Source organism: Aythya fuligula, chromosome 11, assembly GCF_009819795.1.
Source record: "Aythya fuligula isolate bAytFul2 chromosome 11, bAytFul2.pri, whole genome shotgun sequence".
NCBI lineage: Eukaryota > Metazoa > Chordata > Aves > Anseriformes > Anatidae > Aythya > Aythya fuligula.
The window spans coordinates 13,602,040-13,620,498 of record NC_045569.1 but is presented as its reverse complement, the minus strand read 5'-3'; the positions used below and the strand labels follow the sequence as shown (position 1 = coordinate 13,620,498).

The following is an 18,459-nucleotide window of genomic DNA, read 5'->3' as shown; positions in this document are numbered from 1 at the left end:
TGATCGTGAGATGCCCCATCAGTCAAGAGATACCCCACCAGCTGTATCTCAACAGTCAGTTGTGAGATACCCTTCAGTCATGATATGCCCCGTCGATCATGATATACCCCATCGGTCATGATATAGCCTATTGGTAGTGATATACTCCATCCATCATGAGATACAGAATCACAGAATCACAGAATCACAGAATTTTCTAGGTTGGAAGAGACCTCAAGATCATCGAGTCCAACCTCTGACCTAACGCTAGCAGTCCCCACTAAACCATATCCCTAAGCTCTACATCTAAACATCTTTTGAAGACTTCCAGGGATGGTGACTCCACCACTTCCCTGGGCAGCCTGTTCCAATGCCTCACAACCCTTTCGGTAAAGAAGTTCTTCCTAACATCTAACCTAAAACTCCCCTGGCTCAACTTAAGCCCATTCCCCCTCGTCCTGTCACCAGGCACGTGGGAGAACAGGCCAACCCCCACCTCGCTACAGCCTCCCTTGAGGTACCCATAGAGAGCGATAAGGTCGCCCCTGAGCCTCCTCTTCTCCAGGCTGAACAAGCCCAGCTCCCTCAGCCGCTCCTCGTAGGACTTGTTCCCCAGGCCCCTCACCAGCTTCGTCGCCCTTCTCTGGACTCGCTCAAGCACCTCGATGTCCTTCTTGTAGCGAGGGGCCCAAAACTGAACACAGTACTCGAGGTGCGGCCTCACCAGAGCTGAGTACAGGGGGACGATCACCTCCCTAGCCCTGCTGGTCACACCGTTCCTGATACAAGCCAGGATGCCGTTGGCCTTCTTGGCCACCTGAGCACACTGCTGGCTCATACTCAGCCGACTATCCACCATCACTCCCAGGTCCTTCTCTGCCTGGCAGCTCTCCAACCATTCCTCTCCCAGCCTGTAGCTCTGCTTGGGGTTATTGCGCCCCAGGTGCAGGACCTGGCACTTGGCCTTGTTGAACTTCATGCAGCTGACCTCAGCCCATCGGTGCAGCCTATCCAGATCCTCCTGCAGAGCCTTCCTACCCTCAAGCAGATCGACACACGCACCTAACTTGGTGTCATCTGCAAACTTACTGAGGGTGCACTTGGTCCCCTCATCCAGATCATCGATAAAGATATTAAAGAGGACTGGCCCCAGCACCGAACCCTCTTTTTTCTCCTAAGCTCAAGTCACAATTCTCTGTTCAGCCAGGCCGGTCTTCTTCCCCGCCGGCTCGTCTTTGGGCACGTGGGGACAGACCGCTCCTGCGCCATTAAGATTTCCTTCCTGGACTCAGGAGTCCAGCCTTCCCGGACTCCTCTGCCCTTCAGAGCCGCCTCCCAGGGGACTCTGCCAACCAGTGTCCTGAACAGATCCAAGTCGGCCCTCTGGAACTCCAATACAGCAGTTTTACTGGTCCCCTTCCCGGCTTCTCCAAGAATGGAGAACTCTACCATTTCATGGTCACTCTGCCCAAGACACTTTCCAACCGCCACACCTCCTACTGGTCCTCTGTTTGTGAAGAGAATGTCTAGCAGGGTATCTCCCCTGGTAGGCTCACTAACCAGCTGTGCCATGAAGCTCTCTTCCACGCTCTCCAGAAACCTCCTAGGCTGCTTTCTCTGGGCTGTGTTGTACTTCCAGGATATATCTGGGAAGTTGAAGTCCCCCATGAGAACAAGCGCTGACGATTTCGCAACTTTTGGCAGCTGCCTGTAGAACTCTTCATCCGTCTCCTCATCCTGGTTCGGCGGTCTATAACAGACCCCCACCAGGATGCTTGCCTTGTTGGCCTTCCCACTGATCCTAACCCATAGGGACTCAGCCTTAGCATTCCCAGCCTCAAGTTCCACGACATCAAAACTCTGATATAGAGAGCCACAGCACCACCCCTTCCATGCTGCCTGTCCCTTCTGAAGAGCCTATAGCCAGACACTGAGTAGCACTCCAGTCATGAGAGTGGTCCCACCACATTTCCGTGATGGCAACCAAATCGTAGCCTGCCCGCCGCACGATGGCTTCCAGCTCCTGTTTGTTACCCATGCTGCGTGCATTAGTGGAGATGCACTTCACTTGAAGGGCCATTGCCTTCTCTCCCAGCCTTGCCATTGTCCCCCCGGCACAGCTCTAACGAGCCTTGTTTCAGCCCCGTCCCCCATCTTACCTAGTTTAAAGCCCTCTCAATGAGCCCCACCAGCTCCTGGCCTAGGATCCGTTTCCCCCTTAGAGATAGGGAGACACGATTATGTAAAGGGCAATATCTGGGTAAATATGACAACCCTCACCCCTCCCCATCTACCCCCAAATGTACAGCTCCTCCAGGATGTACGTGCAGGAGGAGCAGGCAAAGACAGGCTAATTTAATTCAGTTCTACTTTGGGCACCATGTTCCTTCTTCAGCCTTGATTTTGTGGCTAGAACTGAGTCTTCTCGTGATAGAAAAGCAAGGCCGATACAAAACTAAGGCCAATACAACAATTTATCAAGTTCAGCAATCCCTTCAGCTTGCTATACATCTTTTCTGTTTTATCCTCGTTGTTTCAAAGAGAAGAGAGAAGCCACAAAAGGCACTATGTCCCTTAAGGTGGAGTCAATCTTCAACATTGACCCTTGCGGAAGGGGACAGGCAGGGCTCCACAGTGTGCTGAAGGGTGTTCCCCGGGGTATGGGACGCGCTGGATGGCAAGAGACACGAGAGCAAACAGGGGCCTCGGCAGACCCTGAGAGGAGCCCGGTGCCCACAGGCAAGCTGACTTGAGGAAAAAGGACTCCACAATCAGTAAGACTGAAAAGCAGGTATGTTTATTCAGCACTGGGCAGAACGGGGGGTAGTCCCACCAAAGACATGCGCACCCGACGTGGCAACTTGCCTTGCTTATCTGCAGCGAAGAGTTACATAGGCCTGAAGCTTCACATACTCATCACCTGTCCCCGTTTCGTCTTAAAATGAGTCCCAAGCAGTCATTTCTGGAAACTCTTCCCATCTGCACTTGCGCAGTGTGTCTTGGTGATGGTCGTCGGGGGTCGTGGGGATGAAGGTTGGGGACTCTTCCTCGTCTCCGCTCCTTGACCTCTTGTCTCTGTGCAGACTCAGTTGCTCCTTGGCTCTTGTCCATCCGCAGGACCAGTTTCTGCCAGTTTCTTAAGACAGGCTCCCAGTCTTCGTAGGAGACTGACCTTGGGAAGGGGCCCACGGCTTCTTGCTTTAGGTAATTTGCACAACGCACCACAGTTAGCAAAGACACTGAGTAGCATCCTAGCTTAATGCCGTCAGCGCTCTATCTCGACTCGGTGAGATTCCCCCACCTCCCTCTCTCCAAGCTGCCCCTGTGCCCCTGCAGGGGACACCCGGCCCTCCCCGAGTCGGCAGCGGGTCACAGAAGGGCCCTTTGCGACTTCATCGGGGCACTCCCCACTGCTGCCTATAAATGCCAGAGCAGCCAGCCCCGCCACCCAGTGTCCGGCACGGCTGTGACGGGACAGGGCAGGAGCACGAGGCTGCGGAGCAGTCCCCGAGCATAGCCCGCGTCTTCACACAGCGCCGAGCCATTTCTGTGAGATTGCCTCTTCTCTACCCTCAGCCCGCAGGATGGGGGAGAGACGACCACCCAGTAGGCCCATGCTGGCCTGGGTGGAGCCTGAGGCTCCTCAGGAGAACACAGCTCCCACTGAACACCATGGGCCGCTGTTGAATGGTGAGCGAGGGCCCCCGTCAGGGGGAGCAGGGCTGGGGCTAGGGAGCGGGGGGGCCAGCAAGAACACCCTGCTCAGCGTCAGGACCAGCATGGCAGCCCAGCCCCAGGACACCCCCAGGGAGGTTGTGCCAGGGGAGCAAGCACGGGGCTGGAGGGAGGCCAGAGCTCCTTCCTCTGCTCCCTCCTGCCTTTGGCCACCCTCTACAACCCTCCTTCTTCTCCAGCCTTCTTAGAAGCTGACAGCTTAGCTGTCTACCAGGAAGAAGCGAAGAGCTTGCACAGCATCCTGGCCTTCGTCCTCAGCACACAACGGGTAGGTGTGGCCTTGCCATGGTGGCTGTGCCTGTGTCTCCTGAGGGTCGCGCAGCTCTGCTGCCAGGATGCTGGCGGGCTGCTGGCGAGGCAGAGCTGCCGCCCTCCAGGAGCCCCGCACAGCCCTGAGCCCCTCGAGGCTTTGGTCCTGCTGCCGGCCGTGGGTCTCCCCTCTCACGCTCCCCGTTGTTCTCTCTGCCACCCGGCTGCCAGGATAAAAGCCAGAAGATGAAGTTCCTAAGGAGCGTCATCAGAGTGTGCAGAAGCGCCGTGAACTGCGACCTGTGGAGCGGCCTCGATGACTTCTGCACCAAATACCAGCTGGCAGAGCATATTAAGGTGAGGGGACACCCCCTGGTGGCTCTGGGAGGGGTGCAAGGGCAGGCTGTGGGGACGGGACTCTCGAGGGCTTTGGCGGGGCCAAGCGCTGCGTGGACACTCAGCTGCCCCTGACGGCCTTGGGGCCATTGAGAAGCCCCGTCAGCAGCAGGGAGGTGGCAGGGCGGCCCTCTGGTGCCACAGCTGGCTGGGGGCACTGGGGCTCCACCGGCCCTTCTGACCTGGAGCAGCTCTGCTGGCGCTGCCGAGCTGTGCCGCCCGATGCCCGGTGCCATCCCGGTTGTGCTCTGCAGGTGCTGCTGGAAGACGAGCCCTTGGACGTTCTGCACACAGCGGTGCAGCAGCAAGCCATGCTTGCACTTGGCCACTTGAGGTACGTGCCCAGCCCCTGCTCTGGCCCTGGGCCTGGCTTCCAGGCTTCCCCTGTCTAGGCAGCAGCCTGGCAGTGCCGGCCGTGGGGCCGCTGCTCGCCAAGCCTCGGGGCTTCTGGAAGGTGGAAGGCAGCCCCCATGGCAGGGACCGAGGCCCCGCAGTGCTGCGTCCTCCTCCCTGAGGCCCTGAGGCCCTGCTCCCAGCACCGTGACAATGAGGCCCCTTGCTTTCTTTGCAGCTATGTCAAGTCAGTGCTGGAGGGCAGGAAGAAGAGCATCCTGCTCGCCTGTTTCAACAGTGTATTCCTGCTGCCCTCACACGAGCATTTGGAGGGCCTGAGCCGCATCAACTACTTGGAGGTATGCTCTGGGAGAGCTCTTGGAACACCTGTCCCTCTGGGTTGATCCCTGGCTGCTCTGTGCTGAGATCTGTGCAGATCCTGGCAGAGGGAGAGGGACTGGAGATCCACTGCCACCCCTTTGTTGTCCTTGCAGACCCTGGATGCCATGGACAACATGCTGGAGCTGTTCATCGGAAATTCTCCTGTCTCCAGCTTCTGGGAGCTGCAGGACATCTTGCAGGTCTGCCACTTGCCAAGAGCGGGGTTCCCAGGGGCGCTTCCTCACCCGGAGGGAATTCAGCATCCACTCCGGAACGGACAGGCCCTACTTCAGTGCCACGCACAGGCAGCACAGGGCAGGAAGGGTGCCCGCCTCCCTTGGGGGAACCGGGGGCTGCCCACTCAGGTCTTCTGGCAGCCCCGTATCCCCTGGCTGCAGACCTTTCCCCTCCACAGACTCCTCCTGTGTCGGAGAAAAGCCTTGCCCATGGCGCTCCTGGGCTTCCTTTGCGTCAACGCAGCGGCAGGAATTGGACCCCTCTTCCGAGGCACTGCACTGGTCACCACTGGTGCTGCTGCTGTCCACCTGCCTCCTTGTCCGCGGTGCTTTCCTCCCGAGATCGGAGTGCTGCAGGAGCCCAGCAGTGATGCTCCTGCTTTAGTGGGCATCAGCTCCCAGGGCAGACCAGCACTTTCTCCCCTCACAGATTCTGCTGCCCTTTGCCAACTCCCGCAGCGAAGTTATTTGCGAGAGGGCCGTGGGGAGGGCCGTGAAGCTGACCAGCTGGCTAGCCACAAGCTTCTCACCGGAGGTAAGGAGCCACGCACCCCTCCAGCCAGCCCACCTCCCCTTCCCCGCAGACCACATCAGCCTGCAGCTCAGGGGTGCTGCCAAGGCAAGCCCGGCTACAGACCCTCAGCTAGGGCTCAGCCCTGAAGCAAGGGCCTTCAGCCCTCCTTTGCCCATGGACCCCGATCCTGGGGGATGTTCCCAGTCCCTGAGAGCACTCTCGGGAGCCAGCTCTGCCCCCCGTCCTGTGCAGGCCTCAAGCGCCCAGGGAGCACGGTGGGAGAGCAGGCATGGCCAAGGCTGCTGACTCACCTGGGACCCAGCCCTGGGCACACTCTTGGCTCCAGGACTTTGGCCCCAGCTGCCTCCCACAGCACTTCCCTCCTCTCTCTCTCGCCCAGGACCGCAGCGCCGATGGAGGACCCACGAATGGATGCACAGAGTGCAATTTGCCTCTCCTGGGACAGTTGGTGGGATGGCTCCTCCTTTGCCACACTTGCAAGAACTGGCAGCTACGATGGGAGGCTTTGGATGCCCTTCATTACCTCTTCCGATTCCTCCAGACAAACAGTAAGAGAAGCTGTGTTGGGCTTCCTTCCCCTCCAGACACAGGCACTGCCTGAGGCACTTGCTTCTTTTCCTAAGTAGTGCCATGGAGCGCTCTTGTGGAGACCTCTAGAGTGGTCTTCCTAGAGAGAGGATCCCTGTATGTACCCCTCGTATCCCTGCACTACAGCGCTCCAGCCCTTCGAGCCACCCCCCACACCTCAGTTAGGCCAAGAGCGTTTTAGTTGTGCGATTGCACGCAGGGCTCTCGTTCCTTTGTGTGTCCCAAGCTGGGAGCATTTGCATGCGTACCCCTGAGGCACACGTCACCCCTTGCTCTCTTGCCATCTCCGTTGCTCCCATCAGATGTCTGCCTTTGCTTTCCATCTCTGTCCAACGCTTCCTCCCTGGGCTCTGCAGCATCTCCGCCCTCCTCAGCCATTCCTACTCAAAAGCTCTTTTCGCCACTTGGTAAGCCTCCTAACAAAAGTGGCTTGTCCTTGTGAATCTTCTTCTTTTTGTCCCCCTCCGCTGCCGTGTTTAGGAAGAACAGCACCAGAAGATAATCAACAGCCTCAGGGGAAAGCTGAGGCCATACCCTGGCTTCCTTCGCCCACTACCACGGACATTGCCACGGTAATGAGTTCCTCCCTTCCTGGCACACTTGTCCCAGCAGCAGCAGGAGACTTGTGGGAACACAGGGCTCCGGCATCAGTGCGGCTGGTGTGGCCTCGCTGTTCTGGCCCGCGCGGTCCTGCTGTCCCTGAGTAGGACCTCTCCATAGGCGGTACTCCAGCCTCACAGCAGCAGCTCCTCCTGGCCCTCCTGGCCACCGGCAAGCCCCACATATCTGCAGGGCCAGCACCCTGGGCCCGTGCCTCCAACCCTGGTCCCTCACCCCGAGGGCTCTTCTCAGCCCTCCCCACGCAGGGACTGCAGCCCCTGCTCCCTGCTTTCCCGTGGGCACTGCTGCCAGCACGGCCAGGCATCTGTCTCCAGAGCTGCTCTTACTGCTCAGTTCTGCAGCACCATCGGGGCACTTGCTGCAACGTGTCTTACGTCCCTTCCTCCTTGCAGAACTTTGGAAAATACCTCCAGCAGTCTCAGAGGACAGACATCATCCTCCAGGTCATTGAAGCCCTGACAGACTCCAACATATACGACAAGCAGGAGGCCAGCAGTGTGCTGGATATGGCCATCGAAGACCCTTCCTCCTGGCTGACCGACGTAAGTGGCCTGCAGTTGGATTGCCCTGCCCGTTAGCCCATGTCAGGCCCCGCTTCCTCCCTGCCACGTCCAGCCCTCTCAGGCACCTCAGGCAATCCCTGGAAGCCATCCCAGAGCGATGGGAAGGGCAGTTGTGTGAGTAGTGGCTGAAAATACGTCTGCACTCCATTTTTGCCTCTCCAGGTGCCAGAGATCGTGAGGTGCATCTACAGACACGTGGAGTGCATCAACACGGCATCAGCCCGGCGCAGCCTGGACATCCTCATCCTCTGGCTGGCCAACCAGCGGCCAAGGGAGGTGGCCAGCACCCTGCTGCAGATCTCGCCATCATCTGACAGGCATGCCAACCTTCAGGGCTTCTTGTATGGGAGGGGAGGGGACAGGACACATCCGCCTGACACATCCACAGCAAACTGCACGCTGCGTTTCCAGAGCAGGGCCCTCCACGCCACCATGCTTTCCAGCCGTGGTTCCTTGGCCACAGCCAGGGCAGCCAGAGCTGAGCAAGCCAGCCAGGATCCCTGCCACCACAGGGAACGTCATCTCTGCCCTCTCCTGCTTGCCTGGACAAGGCTCCCAGGGCACCCCAAGGGAGGGGGGCGGCAGGGCCAGGGCTGCAGGACAGCCTGGGGCCTGCGGGGCCTGTGCAGGCCACGGCGCTGGGGCGGAGTGTGCCCTGCTGACTGAGTGCTTCGTCCTTGCAGCACTGCCCTGGCCATGTGGGAAACCATGTTCTCCCAGAAACAGATGATGGAGAATGTCCTGAGGGAGACACTTAGCGTGCTCCAGGAGCAGAAGCTGCGCAGGCTCCCGAGCTTCATCCCTGACGACAACTGCATCCCTCACTTGGCGGTGAGTTACTGGACGAGGCCTTGCTCCTCTTCAGGGCCGTGTGTATGCCTCTGCCCATCTACCCCCAAACTGGCAGCTCCTCCAGGACGTCCGTGCGGGAGGAGCAGGCAAAGAAAGGCTGCTGGGTGCTGCCAGGCACAGGGCACTCAGGGGCCCTGCGGCCTTCCACAGCCACAGCTGCCCTAGGACAGGCTGCCTGGCCCCGGGGCCCCTGGCCTGAGGCGCCGCGAGAGCCAGGAGCTGCCTGCAGCCTCTGACAGTCTCTCAATGCTGTGTTCCTTTCAGCTGCTGGCCCACCCAGATGTTGGAGAAGACGACTTGGGGGCCCTGCACCATCTCCAGAGGCTCTTGAAGCATCCCAACCGAGTGACGCACTCGCTGGTGCTCAGCGCTCTCCTCCGAGCGTCAGAGACACCTGTCATGGTGAGCAGGGCACACTTCTGTGAAGGCCGGTGGGCCTTTGTCCTGAAGGTATCATGGCCTGCTCCCGGCCAGCTGGGAGGGCTCTGCTCTGCCCGCAGCTCTGTGGCGCGGAAGAAATGGCCAAGAAATGAGCTGGCCATGGAGGGGCCCAGCGGCTCTCTGGGGAGCTTTCCATGCATGCCATGTAGCTTTTGGGGCGGGTCCGAAAAGGGGGCACAGAGTCTTTGCTCAGCTGACCTCCTTTTCGTCGTGCTGCCTCTGCGCGAGCAAGATGGCAGCCTGGTGCCCTGGCACCACAGGCTTTTGGCCAGGGTGGCCTTTCATCGTTTCACCAAACGGAAACTCTGTCCTTCCTCCAGGCAAGAAAACTTCCCGTGCTGCTGCCAGGCATCATTCAGGGCCTGCAGGTTGCCAGGGCTGACACCAAGATGAAGGCCCTGCTTCTCATCGGAAACGTGATGGACCACGTGAAGAGGAAGCAGGCCAGCTCCATCGCTCTGCAAGTGGCTGGGGACATCCTGCCACTGTTTAACGACGTAAGGCTGCTGCGGGACCTGAGCCCACAAATGGGCACTCTCATGACAGCTGCCCCCCGTGAAGGAGGCCTCTTACGTTCCCTCTAGTGGGGCTGCGTCCTTTCACTGTGGCTACAGATCTGGCCACAGCTCCTTTGAGCACACTCTGATTCTGTAGCACCTCTGTTCACGTCAGCCACCCTAACGCCCCTGCTCACCGCGGGCAGGGAGCAGCTCTTGCTGAAGTCTTCCTCTCTTCCTCCTACCAGGAGTGCAGCCAGCTGCAAGAGCTCTCCATCTGCCTCTACAACAAAGTGATGCAGGCTGCGTTGTGGCGCCACAAGAGGCAGCTGAAGAAGGTCGTGCAGAGGAGCCTGCTCCCACTCTTTTTTCACCTGAGTGACCAGACCCAGAGCGTGGCCACGGTGCGTATGGCATACCTGACTAGAGGGACTAGCAGACTGACACCACAGGGGTTGCCTGGGCGTCCGGTGACAGGGCTGAAGGCAACCGGGCACTTGGCACGTGCGTCCCCTCGGGGTGCAGCCGCCTGCGTCACGGAGAATGGGGGCACAGCTCCCCTCCTTCCTTATGGCAAACGCAGTTCACACTCACCCCCCACTGCATTATCCCACCGTGGGCTGGGAAAGGCCTGCAGCCCTGCCAAGAGGTGGGGGTTGCCAGGTCCCCTTCCCTGGGCTCTGGTGCCATCTCAGCCTCTGCTGCTCTGCAGGCCTCCCTGGAAGCCCTTGTCACCGCTGCAAACTTCCTGAAGAAGGAAAAACTCAAGCACCTGGCACAGACAGAGCAGACCTGGAGGATCGCAGAGTGCTTGGTAAAGACAACAGCTCTCTCCATACCTCAAAACCCCAGCCCCACAGGGCTCGTGGCTGGGAGATGGGAATGGCCTGAGGGGAAGGGGGGGTGTTGGCAGGAGGGGGTGGTCTGTCCAGCTGGGCAGGGTCTGCAAGCCCCGTAACCTTGCGCTCTCTCCAGCTCGTGCAGAACAAGAGAAAGGTGGAGAAATACCTGCAGCAGAGCCTGCCGTACCTGCAGCACACTCAGGTCACCTTGCGGGAGGCAGCCATCAGATTCATCGGTGAGCCACAGCCCCCAGGGTCCCTCTTTTGTCAGCCTTTGCCAGCCCCAGTGTCCCCAGAGTCCCCCCGGGACTGGGTCCCCATGCAAGTGGGCCTGGGGGGCGCCTTGCAGGCTTCTGACAGCAGCTTTGTGCCTAGGTCTTGCCGCGCAGCACTGCAAGGACCAGAGCGAGAGGAAGATCCATGAAATCTGCGGCTGTGAGTGAGGGCAGCGGGGTGTGGGTCCACGACCGGTGGGGCAGGGGGCATTCACCTTTCTCAGAGGGAAGGGAGAAAGTTTGCATGGCCAAAAGCTCGGTTGGGGTTGAAGCTGGCCAGTAGCGGGGTGGCTAAGAGAAAGGGCTTTTCTGGAGTATGTTCTGGGGTGGCAGGCTCTGCCCGCAGTCTCTGCAGACAGGTGGGTTTCATTTCTGCTCTGTTGCTCTCCATTGCAGTCCTCCAGCCCTTGCAGAATGACGAGGAGGAAAGTGTTGTGTCTCTGGCCACTCAGACCATCTACATCCTGACACGTCCAAGGGAGCAGCTGACATCGAGCTGGTGCCGGCGGGCACTGTGCTGCTGCCTCTCCTAAGCCAGGGAGAGGCACAAAACCTTCAAACGTTTGCATTCCATTAAAACTCCAACAACACGTGCAGGGCCGGGGAATCCTTTGCATGGTGTGCTGAGCATTCCAGCCTCTACCGTAGTGGGCAGCCGTAAGGGTTTTAGGTGGTGTGGTGGGGAATGGCTTAGGAGTGGTGGCTTGTGGAAAATGGACTCCACAATCCATAAGATTGTAAAGTAGGTGTGTTTATTCAGCGCTGGGTGGCACGGGGGTAGTCCCCCTGTGAGAAACAAAGTTGTGTTTTTGCAGTACAGAACTACTTTTCTGTATTGCACGGTGGTTGTGTAGTCATAACAAGGAGAAATGCTAAGGAGATGAGTGGACGGTAGAAGGCCTCGCTGTTCCAAAATAAGTTGGAAGCTTGAGACAAACAGGATGAGCAGTGTGAGAACAGTAAAACAAAGATCACAAGACCTCAACGCACAAGAAGGGAGAAATTAAAGGGTTGAAAACAAGAAAAATGGTACATATATGGTATAGAGGAGGGTCGACTAGCTTGAGAACCTGTAGTACTCTGCCAATGAGGAAACAGGGGAGGTGATCAGGGGCTGGGCAATAGGGAATAAAAGGTTAGGATTTGTTTACTAAAATGCGCTCCGGAGTGATGGGACGCCCGCCCTTGCAATCGTGAATAAAATATCTTCACAGAAGATCCTGTCTGAAGAAAGTTATTTGAGATTTTTCTCACAGTTGTGCGTACCTGATGCGGCAACTTGCCTTGCTTATCTGCAGCAAAGAGTTACATAGGCCTGAAGTTTCACAGCGCGCCCGTACATATTCATAGCCTGTCCCCGCTTCGTCTTAAAATGAGTCCCAAGCAGTCATTGCTGGAAACTCCTCCCATCTGCGCTTGCGCAGTGTGTCCGCAGTGTGTCTTGGTGATGGTCGTCGGGGGTCGTGGGGATGAAGGTTGGTGACTCTTCCTTGTCTCCGCTCCTTGACCTCTTGTCTCTGCGCAGACTCAGTTGCTCCTTGGCTCTTGTCCATCCGCAGGACCAGTTTCTGCCAGTTTCTTAAGACAGGCTCCCAGTCTTCGTGGGAGACTGACCTTGGGAAGGGGCCCACGGCTTCTTGCTTTAGGTAATTTGCACAACGCACCACGGTTAGCAAAGACACTGAGTAGCATCCTAGCTTAATGCCGTCAGCGCTCTATCTTGACTTGATAAGAGTCTCCTAACTCCTGCTCTCAGTGGAATATGGTCGAGGAGGATGTCTCTCTCTCCCTGTCCTGATGGGGAGTATAACGAAGATCAAAGCACAGTGGTGAACTCCACCTGCACGAATCCTTGATAAACAGGAGCAAAGAGCAGGTTCAGTGAATCTGTGGTATGGGCCGAGCTCAGCGTTGTGTGCATGGTACTTGTGTACCTCTGCATAGGTGCTGCCTGGGGGATCCCTGGGTTGGTGAGGTAATGAAAATAAATAGTGGTAGCAGCAGTGCTGTAGGAATGGCCTCAGTGAGGGGTCCCAGGAGATGCCCCGTGGCAGATAAAGCCCATTCCCTCTGGCTCCAAAAGCAACCGCTGTCCAAAGCTGGACCGGTGAGTGACGCTGCTGGTGCCTGTGTGAGAGCGCATCTAAGAGAGGAAAACAAAAACCAGCAACAACAGAAGCCACTGTGCATCAGTCATGAGATGAGTGAGCAAGAAACAGTGGGAGAAAGAGCCCTGTAGCCAGCACGGTGAGTGAAGGAGGGGGACAAGGTGCTCAAGGTGCCAGAACGGAGATTCCCCTGCAGCCCATGGAAAAAATGCTCCCAATGGAAGCCTTTGGGTACACCTGAACTGCCTTGGGGAGCCTTTATGCAACCCCACACACAGCAGGACTCTGCTCTTTCTCTCTCTCCAAGTACTAACACACACAGAATCACAGAATTTCTAAGTTGGAAGAAACCTCAAGATCATCGAGTCCAACCTCTGACCTAACGCTAGCAGTCCCCACTAAACCATATCCCTAAGCTCTACATCTAAACGTCTTTTGAAGACTTCCAGGGATGGTGACTCCACCACTTCCCTGGGCAGCCTGTTCCAATGCCTCACAACCCTTTCAGTGAAGAAGTTCTTCCTAACATCTAACCTAAAACTCCCCTGGCTCAACTTAAGCCCATTCCCCGTCGTCCTGTCACCAGGCACGTGGGAGAACAGGCCAACCCCCACCTCGCTACAGCCTCCCTTGAGGTACCCATAGAGAGCGATAAGGTCGCCCCTGAGCCTCCTCTTCTCCAGGCTGAACAAGCCCAGCTCCCTCAGCCGCTCCTCGTAGGACTTGTTCCCCAGGCCCCTCATCAGCTTCGTCGCCCTTCTCTGGACTCGCTCAAGCACCTCGATGTCCTTCTTGTAGCGAGGGGCCCAAAACTGAACACAGTACTCGAGGTGCGGCCTCACCAGAGCTGAGTACAGGGGGACGATCACCTCCCTAGCCCTGCTGGTCACACTGCTCCTGATACAAGCCAGGATGCCGTTGGCCTTCTTGGCCACCTGAGCACACTGCTGGCTCATACTCAGCTGACTATCCACCATCACTCCCAGGTCCTTCTCTGCCTGGCAGCTCTCCAACCATTCCTCTCCCAGCCTGTAGCTCTGCTTGGGGTTATTGCGCCCCGGGTGCAGGACCCGGCACTTGGCCTTGTTGAACTTCATGCAGTTGACCTCAGCCCATCGGTGCAGCCTATCCAGATCCTCCTGCAGAGCTTTCCTACCCTCAAGCAGATCGACACACGCACCTAACTTGGTGTCATCTGCGAACTTACTGAGGGTGCACTCGATGCCCTCGTCCAGATCATCGATGAAGATATTAAAGAGGACCGGCCCCAGCACCGAGCCCTGGGGGACGCCACTAGTGACTGGCCTCCAACTGGACTTGGCTCCATTCACCACGACTCTTTGGGCCCGGCTATCCAGCCAGTTTCTAACCCAACGAAGCGTGCGCCAGTCCAAGCCAAGGGCAGCCAGTTTCTTGAGGAGAATGCTGTGGGAGACGGTGTCAAAAGCCTTGCTGAAGTCAAGGTAGACCACATCCACAGCCTTTCCCTCGTCCACCCAGTGCGTCACTTTGTCATAGAAGGAGATCAGGTTCGTCAAGCAGGATCTGCCTTTCATAAACCCATGCTGACTGGGCCTGATCGCCTGCTTCCCCTGCAAGTGCTGCATGATGACTCTCAGGAGGATCTGCTCCATGAGCTTCCCTGGCACTGAGGTCAAACTGACAGGCCTGTATACCCCATTGGTTGTGATATACCCTGTCAGTCGTGAGATGCCCCGTCACTTGCGAGATGCCCCATCTATCACGATATACCCCACCAGTTGTGAGATGCCCCATCAGTCGTGATATACCCCATCGGTTGTGAGATGCCCCGTCAGCTGTGAGATACCCCATCTATCATGATATACCCCATCTATCATGATATACTCCAGCAGTCAGTTGTGAAATACCCATCAGTCATGATATGCCCCGTCGATCATGATATACCCCATTGGTCATGATATAGCCTATTGGTAGTGACATACTCCATCCATCACGAGATACCCCATTGGTTGTGATATACCCCATCACTTGTGAGATGCCCCATTAGTCATGGGATGCCCCTTCAGTTGTGAGATGCCCCGTCACTTGTGAGATGCCCCATCTATCACGATACACCCCACCAGCTGTGAGATGCCCCATCAGTCATGAGATGCCACATCAGTCACAATATACCCCCTCGGTCGTGAGATGCCCTGTCAGTTGTGAGATACCCCATCCATCACGAGATGCCCCATCTGTCACGATATACCCCCTCGGTCACAAGATGCCCCATCACTTATACAGTCTGTGAGGCACCCCATCAGCCCCAAGCCCCTCCGCCAGTCGTGATACGCCTGTCACAAGCCGCTCCGCTGCTCCCCACAAGCCCCGTCGAGTCGGCGGGGAGGTGGCGGGGGACACCGGGGTGCCCGTTGGCAGGCGTGGGCAGGCTGCTGGGCCGCGTGCGGCAGCGCTGCTGCGGGCAGCCCGCCACGCTGCGGGATGACGGGGCCAGCCCGGCGCTGACGTGTGCTGGGATGAGCCGATCGACGGATTACAAAGTTTGGAATCCCTCCGGCTGCAGCCCCGGCCGCAGCTCCCCGGCGGCTGCCGGGAGCGGGGTGGTCCCGGCGGGTCCCCTGGGTGCCGTGGGATTTGCCGACTCCCTTGGACACGCTGCCGGGACCGCCGGCAGGGCACGGCCACGCTCGGCATGGGGCTCCGGCTGCGCAGGAGCGCCAGCTTCACCCCCGACCACCCTGCCCTGCTGGAGGTGCCCGGCCCCGCCGCCCTGAAAGCAGAAGCGAATGTGCTCGTGATGGGAGCCGACAGCGTGGGGAAATCAGGTAGGAAACGACCGCGAGCGGAGAGCTGAAACTTGCCAGGCACGGAGAAGCCTTTCTACTGAAAAATAAAAAAAAAAAGACGGAGAGCTGCAGCAGAGTTTGGAGATTAAGCTGCGGAGAGCAACCCCGCTGTGCTCTGGGACAGAGGGGGGGATGGGGCTGTGCTTTTGGGTACCAGGGAGGGGAAGCTGAACACGACCTTGCAGGCAGCAGGGGAGGGATGGGGAAGGTGTTTTCCACTGAGCTGCAGTCTGCTGGTGTGCTGCTTTGTGCCATGCCTCTCCGCTGTTTGCAGCCCCATGGCTGGAAGGGAGGGAATCCGAGATCGGTCCCTGTAGCGGGAGGTTACAGGGGGATCGCTGCCTGAGTGTGATCAGGGGCTGCGCTGACCTTGGTCTGGGTTTAAGCATGAATCCGGGAGGTTTAGGATTATTTTGTGACTCTTATTCTCCCCTCTGCAGCCCTGACTGTGCGTTTCCTCACCAGGCGCTTTATTGGGGAGTACGGAGACATGGGTGAGTGCTGGGCCAGGGCCGGTCCCACTAAACACCCGCTGGGGACTGGAAGGTCAGAAAGTGAGCCTGATCCCCATCCTGCTGCAGGGTTCGGTTCCTTCCCATCCTCTCCTGTGCTTCCCTAGAGCCTCTGCCTGCTCCCAGGACACTTGAAGGTCGTGTCTGTTCAGTGAGCCCTTTTTTCACTTCGGAACCATTTCTTTGGGGTGCCAAAGGCTCAGGTGGCAAAAGTGTGTATGGGCTGAGTGTGGGGTACTCATGGCAGAGGCAAATCTGCCCCACAGCCCCCGCTGCTGCTGTACAGAGAGCCTGAGGGCTGTGCCTCGGGGCTTGCAGTCTCTCAGGGTGGACACTAAAGGCTTTTAGGGGAGAAGACCTGGTGCAAGGGAACTGTCTCTGGGGTCTGTGTGGGCAAGCGTCTTTGTTCCCTCTCTTTTTTTTTTTTTGTCAGAATTCATCTACAGCCACACCCTGACCGTGGACGGTCGGGAGATTCTCTTCCACATCTGGGACGTCCCCACCTCCCAGGTGAGAGGGCTGCACTCCTCACTCATTTTCACCCCCAGGATGAAAACCCAGCCTTTGCTAAAAGCAGCACCCACGGGCTGGGAGCCCCAGCTACACAAAGCTCTCGCTTCAGGCTCGCTCAGCAGATGGTTTGTAGGATCTGAGTCCTTTTTGCCTGCTGAGTACAGGGCAGCTGTGCTGTTTGTGGTAATAGTCATCGCAGCACGCAGTTTTCTGACCGGGGAGGACAGTGAGGCACTGATATTGTGCCTCTGGACTGAGCACAAGGTATTAATGCAGTGGGAGTGCCCCACGGAGGACCCCACGCTGTTATTACCAGTGCCAATTCCCGTCTGTATGGGAAGGGGAGGGCTCTGACTCCAGTATCCCTGTCTGGTCACCTCTGTACTGCTCACTGCCATTCCTGTCCCGATGGGCTCGGGATCTCTGCACCCTGCACTAGCAGGCTGGCATGGAGAGAGTGAGCTGGGTAAAGAAACCTTCAGAAACCCTCCTTATCTCTTTCCCTAGGACCAGGCAGATGATGGCTCCTCGGAGGAGAAGCGAATCCAGTGGGCAGACAGCTTCGTCCTGGTCTACAGCATCTGCGACCGCGCCAGCTTTGACATCCTGCCCCCCAAAATCCAGTTCATCAAGGCGGCCAAGGAGGGGCAGAGCCAGGAGAAGGTGCCCATCGTCATCGTGGGCAACAAGCGGGACCTGCACCACCAACGGGAGGTGTCCAGCGAGGAGGGACGGCTCCTGGCCCTCTCCCTGGACTGTGGGTTCTACGAGGTCTCTGCGGCCGAGGCGTATCACGGGGCCCTCATGGTCTTCCACGGACTGGCCGAGCGCATCCCCGACACCAAACTGGCCCTGAAAAAGGGTACGGGCATCCGGGGCATCGTCAAGACCATGTCAGCGGTGTTTGCCCGCAAACGAACGGACTCCCTCTGAGCCGTGGCCTGGGTGTTGCTTCTCCCCGTGCTGCCCGGCTGGATGGAGCCTCCTCGGGGTGCCCGTGGAGATGGGGCACATTTCCACCAGCACGGTGGTTTCCTGCAGGAACATACAGCTCCTTCTCTGGGAAGCTGCCCCTGTGAGCAGGGAGGACATGCCACCTCCGCCCCGTTCCGTGTCCCCAATCTGTCACCTTGGCATCCTGCTGCTGACCCCGCAGGATATCAGGCCGGGTCCTTGACCCTCCCGTCCCACCCTCCTTCTCTCCGTGACTCCAGGCGGAGCCGTGCTGGTGACCTGCTCCTCCCGCCCGCAGCCCTTTGGTGGCTGTGGCCATTTCCCTTGTGCGAGTGGCGCGCGGGCTGTGCATGGGAAAGTCAGGCGCCGGGCTCGTTCCCAGGATGTGGGACTGCACCGTGCGTCTCGTAAACCCAGACCTCTGTGAGCCGGCGGGTCCCCGGGGAGGAAGGGAGGTGGGGAGGAGGGCTTGGAGGCTTTTCCCCTTCCCTGGTGTGCCTGGGAAAGCAGCGTGTAGGAAGGGGGTGGTGTGCGCGGTACAGACAGTGAGTTCTCCGCTCTGTTCTCCTCTAAACGGAATAAATCTTCTTTGGCAGGAAGCCCCTGGCTCCTCGTGGCTGTGAATTTGTACTCCAGGCATGGGAAGAGGCACGTATGGTGCTGGGCACTGCCCGAGCATGGTGAAAGGCAGGGGCCCTCCTTCCCGCAGTGTTCCCAGCCCTTTGTGGCTCACCACATAGACCCAGCTAGCGCAGCCTCTGCAGGCACGCTCGGGGTCCCCTTGTCCCTGCTTGGGTGCCCAGGGCCTGTTTCCCCTTCCTCAACCCATCCTGCTGCTGGGCTAGCTCTGGGAAAGCAAACTGTGCCGGGGGCAGGTAGAGAAGGTTTATTACTGCAGCAGATACAACCAAAAGTAGCGGGAAGTGGGGCAGAACTGCAGAAGGGGGTCCAGGCACTCCACCCACTGTCACCGGCCTCGTTTCCGAACCTCAACAAGGACCAGGGTGGCCCAGAGCTGGTC

The 18,459-nt window shown here is 58.2% G+C and overlaps 1 protein-coding gene across 1 annotated transcript; it reads left to right on the top strand.

Annotated features, from left to right (window-relative positions):
• The first annotated feature begins 15,381 nt into the window (after positions 1-15,381).
• Positions 15,382-17,687, top strand: LOC116493669 (ras-related and estrogen-regulated growth inhibitor-like protein). Its single transcript, XM_032195212.1, has 4 exons — positions 15,382-15,438; positions 15,900-15,953; positions 16,405-16,481; positions 16,992-17,687. The coding sequence occupies exons 1-4, from the start codon at positions 15,411-15,413 to the stop codon at positions 17,415-17,417; spliced, it is 585 nt and encodes a 194-aa protein (XP_032051103.1). The 5' UTR covers positions 15,382-15,410; the 3' UTR covers positions 17,418-17,687.
• The last annotated feature ends 772 nt before the right edge of the window (positions 17,688-18,459 follow it).